The following is a 19125-nucleotide window of genomic DNA, read 5'->3' as shown; positions in this document are numbered from 1 at the left end:
GGTGATCTGAAACCCGCAAGTGTGATGTGGATTGATGAATGTTGAACAGTTAAAAAAAAAAAAACCCCAAGACAAAACATTTTACTACATAAAGTTCGTCCTAAACGAGATCTGTACAAATAATAATCCACTTCACAGCACAGATTTTTTTCACTTCTGTTTTTTTTCTCCTCTGTGCCTTTCAGTCCTCTGTGCTATTTAATTCTTTCTTTGCGACTTGCCTTTGTTTGATTTACATCATAAGGTTCATTTTTCTTTTTCTCTCTTTCTTTCTGCTCCTCTGCCAGTGCTTTCTGCACTTGATCAGATATTCTTGATCTATCCCTGTCCCTTGTTCTTTTTCTCCTGTTTTTTTTTCCTTTTACCTCTTCAAGTTCTGCTTATTGTACTTATCCTTGACAAATTCCTTATTCTTCTTTATCAGTTCTTTATTTCCGTCCTTCAGTTATTTATTTATTTATTTATTTTTATTTCTCCCGTGTTTTTCATTACCTACTTTTCTTTTTTCTTTACCTTGTTAAGCGCTTTCTTCTCATCCAACAGTTTTTTCTTATTTTACTTCTCCAACGTCGCCTTCTCCTCCTACGGTTTTTCCTCTGTCACCTCCTTTCTCAGGCTCTTCTCCAAAGCGTTACATTTTGACATGCTATTTTTGAAGGTTTTCAGTTAGCCCTGCAGAGAGGCTCTCCATCTCCTTGTTGAGTTCTTGTACTTTACTGTCCTTCTCCCAGAGCAGCTCTTTCAGGGTTTTTACCCTCATGGCAGGCACTGGATTGATTCTCAGTCTCTAAACAGGCCTTGTCTTTCTGCTGGTTGTTCGTTAAGTTTTTTTCTTTCTCTGCCTCCAGCAGTGGGCTGAGTCTGTTCAACACTTGTTGGTGTGACACTGGAAGCTTCTCCAGCTTGTCTGTTTTCAGTTTGTCCTCATGCACATTGTGGCACATAGACAACCTTTCGGCCAGGAGGTATTGGATGAACTATGTGACTCTGTACCCTGTTTTAATTGGTCATTTTAACCCTGGTAGCATCAAAAACCTCAGTAGTAGCCCATGATATTTTCCTAAGAAATGTTCACAAATCCTCGTTTGCATCATTGATAGTTCGTCTTGGCCATGTGAAGTATGGGTGTGTAGATATGATTTTTTTTTTTTTTTAGCAGTCGGTGCTATTGCTCAAATGTGACTTGTTGAGATTTGTGTCTCTGGCCATGAGTAATTGTAATGTCAGGTGGTGGGGCCGGGGCATTGGCATCACTAAATGGCTCACTTTTTGACAATATATGCCAATATTAAGTATTGGTATATTGATATACTGATAAATGAAAATTTTAAAAATAAATGAGAGAAATCTAAAATTGTCTACAAAACAAAACCCAACAATATTGGCCATTACATTGGATTTTAAAAACACCAAATATCTTTATTGATGTTTGTCACAAAGATATTTGGTTATTGGCCTATTGGCAATGGGTTCCATTCACAATAGGCTAATATCCAGTGTTTGCATCATATATATCTAAATTCCTAACATGCATGTTTGATTGAATGCTTAATTGGATGCTTTTCATTTTTAAGGTAAGTAAATTTATCCACTTTATACATCTAGGTAGTTTAATTTGCAACAATGTAGTGAAACACATCTCAGCTCGTAATCTAGTAAAATATTTTTAGTAAAATACTCGAAAAGAATTGACACATTTACACTTAAAGAGTTTAATTTCCCAAATAATACAGGCAGAGGACAGCATGTGTATATGTTTACTTAGCTGAGATAATAATACATAAATAAAGACATTTTTAGCATAAGTAGATGCTGTAAATGTAGGAGTAGTTGCATTAAATTCAACCAGAATGCACAAAATTGTGTGTGATGCTCAGCATTTGAGGGAGAGCTTCCTCAGACTCTCCGTTGATGTGATTTTGGCCACAGAACTTTACATGAACTTCAGAGTTAATAACATAGAGATTCCAGTATTATTTTTTTTAAATAAAATGTAATAAAAAGTTTATGTATGACTATGAAAAGGTGATTCCCTTGTAAGTACAACATTAAAACTTGCAACCAAAATCACAAACTGATGACCTTTTTAGTCACATGAAAATAAGAAAGTCAGCAAACTCTGGAGCTGAAGTAGATGTTAAAAGAAAGAACGCCTGTACAGTTAATCTTCTACTTCAATTTTCCAACATTTGATAGGGTTCCTCTATCTCGCTTCCTGTACCTTTCAGTGAACACAGAGGAAGAACAGACGATGCATTACATGCAAGGTTTATGTCCTGCTGATGGAAGACTCTCTCTACACTGAGCTCAAGTGTCATATCCTCCATACTCTCTCCATCTGTCTGGCCCCTTACTTAAGCTTCTCTCAGGGAGTATCAGAGAGTACAGGTTTTAACTGGTGTCATGCTGACTTCCATTAAACGTTTTATTGTCCCGAATAAACCCAAAATTTGGAATACCTATAAATGTCTCCCTGTTTCATGTACCTTATTAAAGAAGCAAGTCTAGATTGCAAAAGCAGCCCTAGTTTAGTCTTAGCCAATATTTGAGGGGTATTTGCTTTTAGCTGGCCTCATTTCTAGACAGAGATTTTACAGAATCTGTACTCAGTAGCCATTCAGTGTGACCTTTTTAAAACTGCATGGGTCTTATTCACTGGTGACTAGAGTGATTTGCATTGTTGGACGATACATCATAGTGAAAGGTTTGTCACTTTTTCAGCTTAATGTGATATTGGGCTGTGTGTATTAAAGAGTAGAAGGAGAGGAGGGAAACAGTGATATCTAATAGATCTATGGACTCTTTGTCACGCTGAAACAGAATCAGTAAAACTTGCTAAAGAAGGAAGTAATATTTCAGCGAATGTTAATGCACATGTGGTGATGTGTTTGCGAGTTCTGCCTGTGCCACACTCTGCTGTGTGTGTTTATGTCTGTCACTGGATTGTATAGGAATGTGTGTGTGTTTGTGTGCCCGTGTGGGCGTTATTGCCAAGGCTAGTGCGAAGCAGAGCACAGCTTAATATCTATGTTTGACATAGAGGCCCATTAATAAGGGCCTGATCCGAGCTGGGTGACAGGACTGCTGACAGAGGAGGATCATGGGGAAGAATCATGCCCTGCTGAGGGAGCCTGGGCTGCAGGTAGGCCCATTCTGCCTTCCCCAGGTGTCATTACGGATGCTGGGTAGAGAGCATAGGAGGAAGGGCCGCTACTGACATCTACATTAATCACCCCTCCACACATCAAACCCCCACCCCACCATCCTCTGCACACCACCTCCTCCCACCTCCAGCTCCTAATCATCCCCACGCAGAGACCCAAACCCAGTAAGGGGATACTCAGCCATGAAAGATATCCAGCTAAGAGCTCCCCAAATACCACTCTGATCTGATCATGAGTGATGTTGCTACCTGAACCTCTGACCTGGCGCACAATTAAAAACACTTTTCTTTTTCTCCCTCGGACATACAGGAGAAGCACTTCTGATGAAACTACACACTTTGTCACTGTCTGCATGTGATTCATAGTTTGCATTTGGATTGCACCACAGTTACATGCAATTAAAGTGTTGCAAATACCTCTGCTGGAACGTGTAGCCTACAAACCCCCAGAGTCCGCAGATGCTGTTGTACACACTACTGATCATCTCGCAGATATCACTCGGTCCACTTGGGGACCCCCTATTGATTCTCAGCCATGCTTTTATCTGCAGAAAACAACCACACTGTAGCACTTTGTGTTCGCAGCGCTTTAGTATAAGCTGAGCCTCGTCATGGACAATTCTTAGTGAGAAAAAAACTGCAATAATTAAAGGGTGGAGCATTTCATATGTAGGCTGATTGTGTCAGTCGTCTTTGATGCTTCTCTTTGTTGTATTGATTTGCAAACTGATATTTTGAATACTTATATTTGACATAAAAGTAAGTGGACTTGACCAATTAATGCCATGTCATTTGACAAGTAGACGAGGATGGATGAATGTAGGTCAACCGTCCCAATGAATGGCTCCACCCATGGATCCGTCAATGAGCAGATGTTCTGGGGACATTAATGGGTAATTATCTGATTGATTATTAGTTTTGATTTAATTAAAAACACATAATTGCACATGAAAACATGACAGAAATTAGTTTAGGTCAAAACAAATGATTCATTTCAGCATCTGGTGGTAAATTTATATATATTTTGTCTCTTTGTGGAAAAAAAAGGCGCACTTGCATGCTTTTAATATATTGGAGTCCTGCGTTTTTAATGCACTCTTTCCAAACCGCTGCTCCTGATTTGCTTTCCCCCCAGTGACGTCAGCCTCATTTGTTTGTGGTTACACCTCATCTGCAAGCTTTCAGTTTTTGAAATGAAAGAACTAATCAACCCAAGCAAACCTTGTTTGTCAGTAATATTATAAATGTCACCCTAATGAAAGATTTGTAATGTATTTCCAGCAGTGGAATGAAGCATAAGCTTGTATCCTGGTGTCCGTGAGTTATCAGTCCGTTGCGTATGCCCCCCAAACTCATTTTTATGTAACATGCCTTGTCCTGAGTAAACACAGCCTCCAGTTTAATTAAAATAAATCCACTTTGAGCTGATATTTAGAAAGCCACAAAATATCACTGCTTGTGCTACAGATAAAGTGATTGAGAGTGGGGAATAAAAGGCTGGGCTTGGGGGAGAATTACACTCTACTTACTTTTCCATCAATGAAGCCATACACTCCATTGTTTATGTTTGAAGTGGGCTTTTCTTTTTCGTAAATGACCTTTCTCCAGTTCCCTTTTTTCTCCCTCTCCTCTCTTTTATTTGCCTTCAACCCTCAGCAACACTGATGACACAATAAATTTCTGTTTGCCTCTTTGTGTGTCTGTTTGTGGCTGCACGCATCTGCTAGAATCTAGGACACTGGAGAGACACTGAGAAGACAGCATTTGCATGCAGCTCACAAACATATTAAAATATGAAGACAAATCACTGTGTCTGGCCAGCTGACAATGCTCCCTGCAACGAGAGCCAGCTAGCAAACTTACAGCATGTCGCAGTTCCCCGTAAGGCCTTTACAGGGCAAGCTTCGACATGTAGCTCAACAAACAAACAGAAGAAAAAAGGGGCCGTGAGCAGTCAAAGCTATCATTAAAGGCGGTGGAAGTGTTTCCTTCTGCCACAGCTATTCGATCATGTGCCTTAGCCTGTATATTGTTTTTAGTGGGAGAGCAGGGCTTTCAAAGACATCTTGGGGGCACATATGTTGGGCTTTGTTGTATGGCTGACTTTGATGTAAATCACAAAATGAGAAATCCAAGCCTTTCAGCCCACACTTCTGCTAATGTTGCATCCATTCAGAGGAGAAACAAAGCACCAACTTGTTAGATTGTGCTTTCCATCTTTTTACACTGGCGTGCCCAGAGCTGTATTCTTTAATTTGCAAGCATGCTTATTTATTGCTTTGTGCCATTTTTGCTTTCTGAAAGTCGTTTGAATTACACAATATACTGACTGGGGAAATGAAATGATAATAGTTTGGTACAAATTTTGGAAAACAGTTTGTCAGCGTAATCATAACTTTTTGATGTAAAACAGTGCGTTTGGCTTGTTATTTCCTAACAGAAGATTTGAGGTTTATTGTACATTGCGTGCTGAAATTGCCCCTTAGGTGTGGCATTTATCAAATCATGTGAATTCATCTACTTGATATAACACAGCAATGCACGCAATCTCCAAGTTTTCTTATATCCGTCACACTCCTGTTGGGTCTCCATGTGCTGTACCATGGCTGTATACGGCTTCGTAGGCCGGTATTAAAAACAGAGAGCATGGTAACAAGAAGGTAGCCATAGCTGACACCAGTAGGGGGAGCTCACAGTTCATAGCTCCCCCGTAATAAACCCTGTACGAAAACATGCAGAAGGCTGCTGCGCGGTAGTTCAGACCACATACACGAACCTCCCCTCTATCTCTGACCATCAGCACATCTCTGGTCCACCTTGTTGTTTCCAATCATGATTTGGCCATGATTAAAATTGGACTGTAATAATGTTGTTCTCTGCATTGCGTGTGTGCGTCTGCATATCTCGCCCTTAAAAAGACATTTGTGTATTTATTTGTTGGTATGCAGAGCTGCTCCTCTCCTCATCCTGGGGCAGGGCCTCGGTCAATCAGTCATTGATTTCTGACAAAGATCATATTTACAATTCTGCTTCAGTATCTCAATGGATTAATATCCTCATGCTATTCAGCGTATAATTTCCCAGCAAGTGTAATTTGCCTGCGTTCAAATATGGAATATATTGATTAGCAGCTTTATCATATGATGAATGAATTCCATTCATAAAATAACGTGATTCTTATGTTATCCTGTTTTCGTTTTCCACCCTTTTACCGCTGTTGCCTGTGCGGATGTAGTTGTTGGCCCCACTAGGAAATGTTTCAGTAAATAAGATGCTTAAACTCCTTGATGTCTTCAGATAACATTGTTCTCCAGCATCAAGCCCTGTGTGGTGAACAATGACTGCACTTGAGGCTGTAAACGTATAAAAAGTTAAACTCCTAATGTGTAAACATTCAAATATGTGTAAAGTGGTTTTATGGCTTTATTATCCTCCCTCTTTCTCTCTCTCTGCTTGAAATGCTTATCTTGATTATCACAACTTAAGAGAGATTCGGGCTGACGTCCAAACTCTCCTCGTCCTCAAACCACTAGGCTGCTCTCTCCGCGTCTCGCTCCTGATTTCGCGAACCGATCCTTGTTTTGTGCGAGTGCGTCGAGCTTCAGTGTGGTGGGCTGCGGGCTGTGCGCAGAGACCGTGCGCTCCTAGCGGCCGCGCTGTTGAAACCCAAAGGCAGAAAGAGAGGAGGATGTTGAACTGTAGAATGACTGTACATTTACAGCGCTGAGCACATGGGTCTTTCGGGAGCTCCTTCTCGCTGCAATAACACAACTTTCTGGAAATGCATGATAGCTGAAGTTTGGTTTGCTGCCGAGTCGTCTCTCCAACTATGGAGACGTCGCTGAAGATTTGAAAGGTGCCAGAGACGACCCGATAACGAGCGGAGAAGTATAGACACTATGCTGTGTTTTCCAGTGTGGACTTAAATTACCTTTCTTTCAGACTCTGTTCGTTACAACGTGTACAGTAGGTCATCTTGTCAAACAGCAGAGACTGCAGAGGAACTCACGGGGCAAGCAGGGATAATATCCAAAGACCGGGAGTTTGGATTCAAGGTTCGCTGTGTATTTACATCCCGCTCTGCTCCGGGTAAACTACTACTTTAAATGGATCCTCTCTGTTTCTGGACCTTAACACTGGCTTTTGTCAGTAAATAGGGCCCATCCATAACTCCTAGAAACACGGAATTGACTTGATTGTCATTTTGGACATATTTCTTTCTGTAGTGAAATCGAGGATTTACGCGCCCGCCGTGGATGGTTAATATGCTAGTATGGGTCCGCTAGCGTTCATCCTTGTCAGTGGACTACTGTATTTTCAAGTTGATGGTAAGTTACTAAACGCGTTGTTGTGCAAAACTCCTTAAATATATTATAATGTTCTGTTCTTCCCTGACTTCGCAAGTCCCTGCCGTGCAACACCCAGTTTAAAGCCAATTTTGTTTCTCATTTATTTTACAGTTTAATTATTATAATAATAATAAGTCGCCATCAGTATTGGCTTTTGGGTGATAACACGACGAGCTTGTGGAGTTTTGTTTTAAATTAATTTACATCTCTTCAGTGCTTATTTTTCATTTTCTTCTCTTTTTTCATCCACTAAAGTCAAAGCAAAAAAACGAAGAAATGCTTAAAACCAACAAAAAAGCTCCTCCCAAGAGGCTAAAATCGGAGCAAAGATTAGGTTTCTCTTTCTTTTTATATGCAACAGATGAGAAAAAGCTGTTCAATATATTATAGAACCATAGCTCATACCATGACAGAACACTTTAAATGTGTTTTGAAACACTTCTGACTGTGACACAGGTTTTAGAGAAAGCTGAATATAAATGATTTCCAGGTTCTGTCACAGCGGCTACAGGTATTTCCATTGCAGAGGTGAGAGAGACCCTTTTGGAAAAGGAAAATAAATAATGTATCAAACATATGAGATTCGATGTGGTATAAATGGAAGTAGTGTTGTATAAAACAGACAGTAGCCTAGTTCTGCTCTGTACATTTGGGGGTCATTGGCCTGCTTCTTATATATGCTATGATTGTACAATACTCAGTGTTTGCACTCTGCACTACATGGCGTGGTTTCTGTGCTTTAGGATTTCAGAGCTGTGGTTGTGCGGTGTGGTGTAAGCTGACCTAAACCAAATCTGGAACAGCGCCACAGTTTATTATTTCCATTTGTTTGATTAATGTTTAATGATGATGTGGATTACAGACAAGATTGATTCATTTCTGCAGCCAAAAGCTCCTGCCCTCTTGATCCAGTCTACCACTGAGTGCCCAGTCAGCATCTTTATATTACATGCTTCTCAGGATTCTCTGGCCTACAAGGAAACTAGTTTAATAGAGGAATTAAAACAGCTTCAGCTAGAGAGTTAATGTAATGACTCACAGCAATCATCAAAATAGGACAGCTTAGGTGACGGAAATCGTGATTGGAATGGGTCCAACCTGTGACTGGCGAAACGATAATTGGTATTAAGATGTATTACCTTCAAATTCCGTGGTCTGCTTTCATTTTAGTGCTTCTTTTGAAAAGGACACACCTTTTTTTCAGTCGTCTTGCACACTGTCTGCACAGACAATCAGAGGCTTATAATCAAAGAATGAGAAAAGAATACTTCTGACGAGTCTCGTGCTGGGTCATTATATTATCATACGTGAGTGATGATTCACACACATATTTGTATTGCATTGTTTGCTCAGTTTATCCATATGTGAAGCAGTTTTTTGTTGCCCCTGAATGCAAGAGTCTGTAAGGTCCCATTTTTTCTTTTCTTTTGCCTGTCAACCCACGCTTTTGTTCCTCACAGCTGCAAGTTTTGGTTCTGAAGCGTCTTAGTTCAGTGTCCACGTTTAGTAGTTTGCAAATCAAGTCTCCTTTCTTCTGGGAATTGAATTTTTTTCCCTTTGGCCTTTTTTGGTGTTTTTTACTCTGTTCAGCCACTGGTTGCTAAGCAGTAGCTGATGGCATTGCTAGCTGGACAGAGAGAGAGAGAGAACATCTCCCAGGGAGCAGTGGATCTTCCCAATCATTTGCCTGTCACCCTCCTCCCCCCTCTGTCTTGCTCTCCTATTCCATCCCAGCAGAACTCACCCATCACCCAGCCTTTTAAGAGGTAATCTTAGGGTCCATGGAGAGGGAGGAGCTTCCACTAAGAGTCCACTTGGGCAGACAAAAAGGCCTGGAGTTGCATTCACTGGGCTGCATAGCCAACAAAGCCAAGACTTGTGAATGGCGTCAGTCACTGTTTAGTGTGCTGTGATTAATACTGCTAGTGTGCAGGAGAGGACTGATACTGGGAGGGAATAGGTGGAGAAAGTGGATGTGTGTTGGCTGTTGTTGGCCAGAGTTGGAAGACATTTAGTGACCCGAGACAAGTTGTGCATCTGAAAACAGTTTTACCACAGTGTGTGGGTTTTTTTTTTTTTTTTGTATGAAACAGGCCCACTGCAGTAAGATATACTTTCTGGAATACACATGTCCGCAGCTGTTTTTGTTATCTTACAAACTCTGCTGTGCTGCTTTTGAAGCTGGTTTAGAACATGCTTTGCATAGTGGACATGCACTCCTGACCCTTTGCTATTTTGAGATCTCCTGCATGCCTGTGTCTGATGTAGGAGCTGGTGACATCGCATTCATCCTGGGTGATACACCAAGAGGTGCTGAAATAAGGAGCAACTTAAATATGTCAAGGAGGCTGTTTAGATGGCCGCTTGGGGATGGGGTTGTTTCTGTGGATAGTGTGTAGTTTTTGATTCACCAGCGGGGTTGGGGCTTCACTAACGCTGAGTCGAGAGAAACTCAAACCAGGAGAGCACGCGCGTGTGTCGTGTGTGTGTGCATGTGCGTGTGTGTGTTATGGAAAGGAGGAGGGACAGAATGGGTGCAATCAAATCTAAAAACTGAGAGAAGAGTGGTTTAACAATACTATCTTTTAAATATAAATTGCAAGGCTGATGCTTTATTACCAAAGAACACTGCAAACTAACAACTCTGTTGATGGTTATGATTAAATGAGAGAGGTTTATAGTGCCGGCCTATAATGGAAAGTAAGCCCAGATTAAAATAGTCTAGGTGAATGATGAGGCAGGCTGAGGTCATTGCGTAAGAGCCATTGCGATTCGTGCCCCAAATGTGATTGTTCTGCTCGAGCTGGCAGTGTTTAGGCAGTGCTATTGTAATTGCGGTTCATTTGCTGGAATGGGGTTGCTGTAATGGTGAACCTTCATCTCAAATGTACAGGAAAGTCCCCTCTCTACTGTCTCCCATAGTCTCATCACTGTCAAGGAAGTCGCCTTGCTCTTCGCCATGAAGCGCTACTGTTTATTCTCTGATTAACATCAAAAATGAGTTAAGACAACAAGACTGAAGCTGGTAATCATAATACAAAGTGACCGAATAGGGAACGAGGAAATGGGATGCGGTGAGCACTTGTCCAGTAAAAATCAGCTTCCTAATCCTTTTGTGCCATTTAAGTGATAAGTGTTACTTGGCCAGTAACGTTGTCATGTCATCTCCTATGATGTTTTAACAGCCAAGTCTGGCTGCTCAGTGGTTCGTGTTTCAACAGCGATCACTTCACACATTCAAGGCGTGATAGAGTAAAGTTTGAGTTCTCCATAATTCTTTTAAATCACAAAAATAATGCCGTGTGATCACTGAGATATAAGAGGATTCACAGCTGTTTTAAATTCTTGAAACACGATAGGTAGCGTCTTTGCATTTTCATGGTGCAGATGTGGGAGAGAAAATGTCAGCTTCAGACAATGCACATGGCTGGTTTTCCTCTAAGACCAGCAAAATGGAGGGAAGGTAATGCCACTTTTCCCTGTTTTACCTCCGCTTTATTAAGCCCCAGTCAAGCATACCCCTGACATTTACAGAGCAGAATTGCACAGAGAAAAAGACAAAATAACTGAGAGATTACAACAGGACCAAGTAGAGGTTTAACATTATTAGGTAGACAGCTAGTGTCTTTCCTCCCACAATATATATTTTCAGATCTTCCCGCGGTCTTGCTCTTCCCCTGTATCTCACGTACACACATACTGTCATTGCTCAGGTATCCCATCAGTGGCAGTGTCAATGAGGGTGGAATTCAAACAATGAGGAGTTCATTGTACACCTGTGATAGGAGCATAAAGTGGGAGTGTGTTTAGGTTGGGGTGGGGGAGGAGTGATAGGATGAATAGAGATGACTAAAGCAGGTAAAACAAGTGGTAAGGGCCTTCACCTGTCTCACACACCTGTACTTATAGAATACACACCTGTGCTTACCGCCTGGGCCCCAGAGCACAGATATAAGCCTCAGTCTGTTCTGTCATCGTCTTTGTTTCGCAAACAGCAGATTAAAAGTTGTAAGGGGGCCAGCAGTAAATAAAGGTGCCGTTATATAAATCAGGATGTGCAGGATGTGTTACTCATTTACACTGTGGAGTTGATGAGCAGTCCTATCAGGAAAAATGTAACTATCGTAAGAGCATGGCAAAACAACATGACATAAGGACTGAGTATAACAGAAGCCGGTAGTGATGTGAACATGGAAGGGACTGAGAGTTTGTCTTATCTGTGTTTTCATGTTCCAAGCTGCACTGAAATGTTGTTTGGGGAAAGCATTTATTTACTCTGTGTCCCGTTGCCCTCACCCTGCCCTCTGTTTGGCTGTCTCGCGGCAACCTTCAGATAGGAGGAAGGGATGTCAAGGTTGAGTGACTCATGGAAGTACATGGAACTGTATAATCCATGCTTTTAGGATAAAGCCCCCCTACACAAACAAACGCAGATACAGACCATACAGATCTATACTGGCAAACATAAAGTGATTGCAGGAGGATAAAGTAAGAAGAAATAATGCACAACTGCAACATTGGGGGGATGTATGTGTTTTTAATTTTCGACGTTTTAAGCCAAAAAACAAAACATACTCTCTTGTTCTTCATTGTCAAGACTTTGTGTGACAGTTGTTCCTGAGCTGAGTATCTCACCAGTGTTTTAAAGATGAGGTCAGGTCTGGTGATAAAAATGCATGAGCTGTCTCGCAGTGCAAGACATATGAAGATGGACAGCCAGAGTACGACACTCAAGCACACATCCATCACGCGCAGCAGTAGTCCAGCACAGCTGTAATGCTGCTCAGAGTGGTGGAGCCACTGAATAAGTGTCTTGTTCCACCGTCTTCATCTCCTGCTCGGTCTATGGATCACCTAGCCATGACAGCTATCCAGCTTTTCTTACCTGAAGCTAACTGGAGGATAAAAACCTTTAGAAATACAAAGACTCCAGACTATAGACCATCACCTCATTAGAGTAGTGTTTCAGAGCAGAGGCTATAACTTTGATGATGCGCAAATGAAAAATGCACAATACTGTTCCTACAGTACTGTAGGAACCTGTTCTTGTCGTGTCCTTGCTGGGAAAAGAAAAAAATGGCACCCCACTGCTTTGTAAACCTAGTCACCGTGACCCGGGGCGAGTTGATTTACTGTATATAATGACTCCTGGTGAGACTGGCTTTGTGGTTGAAGTTCCAGTGTGGAACGTGGCATCAGCCAAGTGTCACAACCGTTTCGGTGAAGAGGACAAAAGCCCTAATCACATCCTTCAACATTTGAACTCTCCACTTTCGCTTCCAGGATGGTGGGGATTTTTTTTTCTGCATAGCTGCTCCCGGGCATTTGTCACGGAGAGGCTATGCAACACAGAGCCAGCTCCAGAATTATGAACTGCTGTAGGAGTGTGTGGGTAAATGTGTTTTGGAAACACTATTAATAACCATCAAAGTCTTGTTTTGTGTTAGCGTGGATACATGGGCCTCAATAAACTGAATGAGTCCTCTTCCACTTACTGCTGGCACCCTTGACCCTGTATCCCATAGCAAGACCACACTAAATGTCTTGCGGAATAAAAATTTAATAAATCTTATTCTGACTTGCTTGGCTGCACCTTAAAAAAGGAAGTATCAGAGCCGGTGCTTTGCTTTCTGAGTTTATCGGTTGGATGGTGTGGTTACAGCTCTTATTTTTCATGTTTCCATCTGGAGTTAAGCTTATCTAAGGACCACTGGAGTGGTTGACATGCAGGGAGGACCAATGAGTTTTTATATTTCCTTGCTTTTTTTATAACTTGGGTAAGAAATCCTCTTAAAAACTTTTTGGGTTTGACCTCTGTCCTGTGAAATAATATCATTAATTTTGAGAAAATACTTATTTTTTGTTTGTGCGCTTACATAGGAGGCTCAGGTTAGTTATTTACCTTCTGACTACCTGATGTCTCTGTGTGACATACATATGCTCATCCTGAAGAGGACTCAGCTGAATGAAATGCTTGTGGTTAGATAGCAGATAGATACCGTTTCTGAACACATCACATGCCTGGTTTTGACCTTTCCGTTTAGTCTCTTTTTTTTTTTTCTCCTGAAAAACCACACAGCTAAATTTAAGTTAAATTAAGGTTATTATTTGAATAGCTTATTATGTGCTTTATGAAAAGTAATAATAATAATAATAATGATTGCATTTATATAGCGCTTTTCAGTGTGTCAGTATCTCCCAGCCTAACTGTAGACAGCTAAATAAGTCTATTTAGGATTAGTCAGTCCACTTACTGCAAAGTCACACAGTCACAACTCAACACCATGTGTCACCTACACCCTTCTCTATCCCCCTCCACATTTGATCAAAATCTATATTTTTTTTTTTCTGTTAACACCTGAAAGTGATTTTGAGTCAGCCGTCTTTACAATTACACGCACTCTGCACACACGATATACCATGAAAAGATAGATCTAAACACTGCTGCTTTCTTATCTAATTTGTAGAACATTTACAGAGATTAAAATGACCAAAGAAAATTGGACTCTATTACGATTGCTTATTACTGATGATCATTGCATGACTGGAGCAAGTGAACATTACCTTAACTGTAAGGTTTTCTTTGTAGTGGAATAGGAAGGGGAGACTGGTCTGGAATTGAAATCGTTGAGTTTCCAAGCACACAACTTTAATATCAAGGTTACTGTCATGGTGCAAAGCAAAGGCCAACAGTCAAATGCTAGAGCAGAGGCTCTTCAAAAGGATCTGCAGGAAAAAAGAGAGGTTTGAAAAAGGTGGGGTGGCGCAGTGAGCTACACGCTTCACTGGCCCAGGAATCGGAAATCATTTAATCTGCATCACGCAGTTTAGTATCCCTACCAGTGGCCTGACAGCCCCACAGAGCTAGCACTGTACTCCTTGTACTAATCAGTCCATACAAAGAGAGGAAGCAGCATGCTTGTCAACACTTTTCCCTTTACAATAAAGCAGTCTTAACTGTTTTTACGTTATCCTGCTCTTCCTCCTTTAGTATCTTGTTGCAAGTCAGCGATCTCCGCTCTTTTGAGACGAGGCAAGTGCTGAAAAGTGATAACATCGCCTTTTCTGTGCATGGCTACTCATAGTAGGGTGGAGAGTAAGAATGAGGGAAAAACAAGGTTGAAACTCTTTGAAATACAAGCAATGTGAATCAGCCCTTTGCAGTAAAATCAGATATTCTGTTTCCCACAGTTATCTATTTATATATTCCATCTGCATGGGGAGAGAGTAAATACATGGATGCAAAGTCAATTTGACCCCACCTCAACATTGCCCGAAATACACTCAGAATGGAATTCTATCTGATATTTGTTAGAGGCAAGCATGGATGCATTGAGGGGTTGGGAGCAGCTCATAGAATTACCCCTGTGTTTGCTTTCAAAGTATGGATCCTAGCAGGAGAAGAGAGGAGCAGTATGCGGAGCACTGAGGTGGAACAGACTCCATCATGTGAGCCAGTTACCTAGTTGAAACCCCTCCCTCTCTTGAAACAGAAGATGAAGCGGAGGAATCTGCTCTGCACCTGTGAACACTCTTCATTTCACTCTGTGTGTCTTCAGTTTGAGGATTCTGCTGTATCGAGTGGCTGGCCGGATGCGCTGGACTGGGCTGGGCTCCAGCAGATACAGCAGGATGTCTCCAGTGACACCTCACTGAGATGGGCTGTTTGTCTGGTATTGGAGTATACTGGCGCTCATGCGCTGTGACGCCACTGACAGCTTGGCATAAAGAAGATGAATTTAGGGTGCAGAACGGGCTGCTTGGAAGTGTCACGGCAGGGCCGGTGCTGAGGCGTAGAGGGCCAGTAACATCCGTCTTTCACCATCACCAGTTTCCCCCTGCTGCTTTATCGTATTTCCCCTTTGATGACATGACGGATATGACTCAGTCACCCTCACAGTGAGGACAGCGTGTAACAGGGCAGGGAGCAAGTGAAATGGACAGAGGGATATGGGGAGGTAGAGGCGGAGATGCATAGAGAGAAGGAGATCGAGTGGGAGGTTGAAGAGAAGTGGAGAGAGTTGGGAGAAGTGGGAGGCAGAGGGAGGGTATACTTCAGATTGGACAACATGGATCTAATGCATAATTCATTCACTCTGAAAATTCTTTGAGGTTTTCTTTTTTTTTTTTTTGGACAATTTTATATTCACTCAGTCCACTGGGTTTCAGCACTTTCTGCCCGAAATACCTCTGCCTTTTCCACATTATAATATTACTGCATTCCTGGCCCGGACCTTGGTTTTTTCTGTTTGATGTTTTATGGCGCTTTGGTGACCAAAACTTTTTGCCTTGGTCTGGGGTTGCCATTGGTTACCTCTGATCAGCATGCATCTGTTGGTAGAATAATTAATATCTCTTTGGGGAGCCCTTCCTTCAGTGCTCTTCCTGTGACTGGTGTGTGTATTGATTTGGTTGGTGGGAGAATTTCTCCTGGGAGCTAATAAAAATAATTACAAAAAGATCATCAAAGGCCTGGCCTTCTGTTGCACACATGAATAAATATGTGACAAAGATAACAGAAAAGACCAGTTCAAGGTGTGTGGTCAGTGGTAATGCAGGAGAATGAGTTGTAGTTAAGCAGCTTTTTATCTCGGATTTAAACGACAAATGTTACCCATCTTATCTTGTTTAACCTATATGTTTTTCAGTTATATTTCAATGCTAACGTCACATATTGGTTGAAACACTATAGCGGGAGAAAAGCGGGTGCTCAAATACTGCACATTTCTTGGATAACAGCACAGCGAAATTGCATCCATTTCAGTGAAGCTGACATAAGTAGACGGGAAGAAAAAAGGCAGAAAAGAATCAGCTTCTGGTTCAGTAATCCCTCTCTGATTTCATTCCCTGTCTGTGTGCTTGTTTGTTTGTTCTGTGGTTCCTACTTTTCTCCAAAAGTGGATGACTGCACAGCAGTGGTGAAAAGTAATGGCGGTATTATTGCAGACAGGGGGAAACACAGCATTTTGATAGGAGCGTGTGCCCTGAGACCCAGTGAAGTGCACTCGCCTCAGCTCAGAGAGCACTTGATTGCACAGCACCAATGATCACATTAAAAGGGCAACAGAAAGCCCATTTACCGTAAAGAGAGTGGGAAAAGGGGCCCAATAGGAAGCTGAAAATTGACTTTCGCTCCTGTGAGGAGTTAGGTCTGATGGCTCAGCAGTGGGAATGTATATAAAGTTTTTTAATTTGATATTTTTGGACAGTGCACATTCAGGGACATCCCTTGTTCATGGAAGCCACATGAGGGCTGTAGTAGATACACTTGCTTAAGCTTGTGCAAATATTTTTCTTTGCACTTTTCAAAGTGAAACTGCTCACAAGGTTTATGTGTTGAAGTTTTCCAGTATTGAGATTAATGGGTCATTTTCAAACCATATTCCACAGCATATGGATGTGCTTTTAACCTCTACACCTGACTCAGGAAGGACACTGACCAGTCACGTCTGGCCTTCTGTGCACCCAGCTTAGCTTTTTTTGGCAGTGAAAGGACAATTGTAGAGGCATCTGCTGTGTTCATTTCCACAGGAAAGAGGAGACCAGATGGAGACTCAAGGTTTAAGTGATTAGAAAGCAGTAGATTGGAATACAAATTGGATTCAAAGAAATTAGACTGATAGAAATCGAATGGAGTCACTGCAGTTTAGTCATGTCCATTGGCCTTAGCGGAAAGCCACTGCACGATTTGTGGATTATTGGGGAAGCAGATGCTCCAATGAGATAAGAATAAATGTGCGTTTGACACTGGATCTGAGGGAGAAGGGGGCCTACATGTCTGTCCTTTATCTTGCCCTCCATTTATCAATGTCACAGTGTTAATTACTGCTTAATCTATTAAGTCACTTATTGCCAGAATACAAACTTGCTCTTTGCCCTCTCTGTGACAGGAAAATTGGCTCCTGGCTAGGTTATTGTTCCCTACTTTTGGTGAAAAAGATAGCAAGCTAATACGTTAGATTTTTGTTCCAAACACCAGCTATACTTCTTCAGTTTTCCACATAATACCAATGAGATTAGATCATGGACTCTGGGGACAGAATATTACCTACCCCTCTACTACAGATCGCTGTCTGTGGCACCAGTTAGTGCAAGACACCAGGCCTGATCACTAATCAATGACAGGGAAATGGAGGGAATTAGCCCAAATTAGGAAGAAGAGAGAACAGACTGCCTCCTGTTCAGGGGTCAATATGTCCCTATCTGATCCCTGATTCCTGACATTTTGTGGACTAGTGCACATTTCCAGACTAAATCTGTGTGTTTTGTGTGTACACGTGCACACACATCCACCACACTTGCTCTTTGAAGTGGATTTTATGCTGACCAGCAGGTTTCTGCTGGCTCGTGTCCCTTTGCCTGTAGACTCATGAGGAGAAAAGACCTCGGTACAGCTTGTCCTGGTTTCCCCTGGGAGGTTGAAGTGTAATGGGTGGTGGGATGTGCAAAACCCAGCCAAAAAAAAAGAGCTGGAACCACCACTGTTATGCTTGCATCCTATGTTCAAATTACCCCTTACATAAGCACAAAGGCCTATGTGGTATACTGCACTTCTGTGCAGCAGGCATCATTCTATTACCCCACTGTACTGCCCCCAGGGAAGGGCACAATCATCAACTCGGCTCAATCACATGCACACCTGCAACAGCTCATTTTAAGACAAAGAGCTGAGCTCTTAACTTAAGGCAACACTGAGTGGTTAACATTTAGCTGTCAACTGAAGCAGAGTTATTGATGAGGTATTGAATGGTTCAAAAGAAAAAAGGGTTGTTGGAAAACTGTGCCTCATTCCCCATTCCCTTTTCTGTGCCTTTGATTGCTGGATCAAACTGTTTGATTGTTGCATGGTTCCCATGGCTTCCTTGATATAAGAGTGTGTGCGTGCGTTTGTGTGGCCTACAGTCTCTTATCACCATGGGTAAGACCTGGTCACAGACACACTGCGCACTCTGACTCGGGGAGCATTATCTTAACTGCCAGGCTCCAAAAGCTTACCCACTGTAAGCTCTAATGAAAAGGAGTGGGCCAAGGTTTTCAACCACAGGGGGATTAGCATTTGACATCAGTCTGGACCCCAACATTCATATTCACATCACATGCCTGCTTTTTGCATAGTGAACTCCCACTTTTTCTGACTTTTGCTGAAAACCAAATATAGAGGGCAGATAAACAGCATAATGTGGGTCTATGTGTGTAATTCTAATGTAAGCTAACTGTATGCCTTCATTCACTGTTTGCCTATAAGTTCCATTACTCTCAAGCTCTTGCATGGGCTGAGAAGAGCAGATAGATTTTTTTTTTTGACTAACTTGTTATGGTTATTAAAAGCTTTAATAGGCTTTTATTACAAGCTTCCATCCCAAGTCAGATATATAAAGGCACTTACCACTGCTATTTGGGTCCAGGCAGCAAGAAAAATAGCAAAAACAACTGCCTTTGTGACCTGGTTTTTGAACAATGTGAATCAAATTTGGGGGGGTTTAAATGTGGATACATGTAGCCAGATTAGCTGTTTTGGTGGGTTTTTTTGTATCTATCTATTGCTGTTGAGTTGAATTGTAGCTTGATGGTTTTAGATGTCGCTTAGTGAGTAGTAACTGCATTTGTAAATTA

The 19125-nt window shown here is 41.7% G+C and overlaps 1 protein-coding gene across 10 annotated transcripts in view; it reads left to right on the top strand.

The window, feature by feature from the left end:
• The window catches only part of LOC146503609 (roundabout homolog 2-like), a 312156-nt gene that overhangs the window by 150865 nt on the left and 142166 nt on the right, over positions 1 to 19125 (top strand). The window contains exon 1 of one of the 10 annotated variants that reach the window (XM_085184224.1): positions 2017 to 7491. The exons of 8 other annotated variants lie outside the window; for them this stretch is intronic. In XM_085184224.1, the coding sequence (XP_085040350.1) occupies positions 7437 to 7491 (55 nt within the window). In that variant the 5' untranslated portion in view covers positions 2017 to 7436. Of the gene's footprint in view, positions 1 to 2016; positions 7492 to 19125 lie in introns of those variants that run through there. One more of the 10 variants, XM_085184228.1, reaches the window with a different exon arrangement.

The sequence above is a fragment of the Neolamprologus multifasciatus genome, chromosome 14 (genome assembly GCF_963576455.1).
Source record: "Neolamprologus multifasciatus chromosome 14, fNeoMul1.2, whole genome shotgun sequence".
NCBI lineage: Eukaryota > Metazoa > Chordata > Actinopteri > Cichliformes > Cichlidae > Neolamprologus > Neolamprologus multifasciatus.
This window is presented reverse-complemented; position numbering and strand designations above follow the sequence as displayed.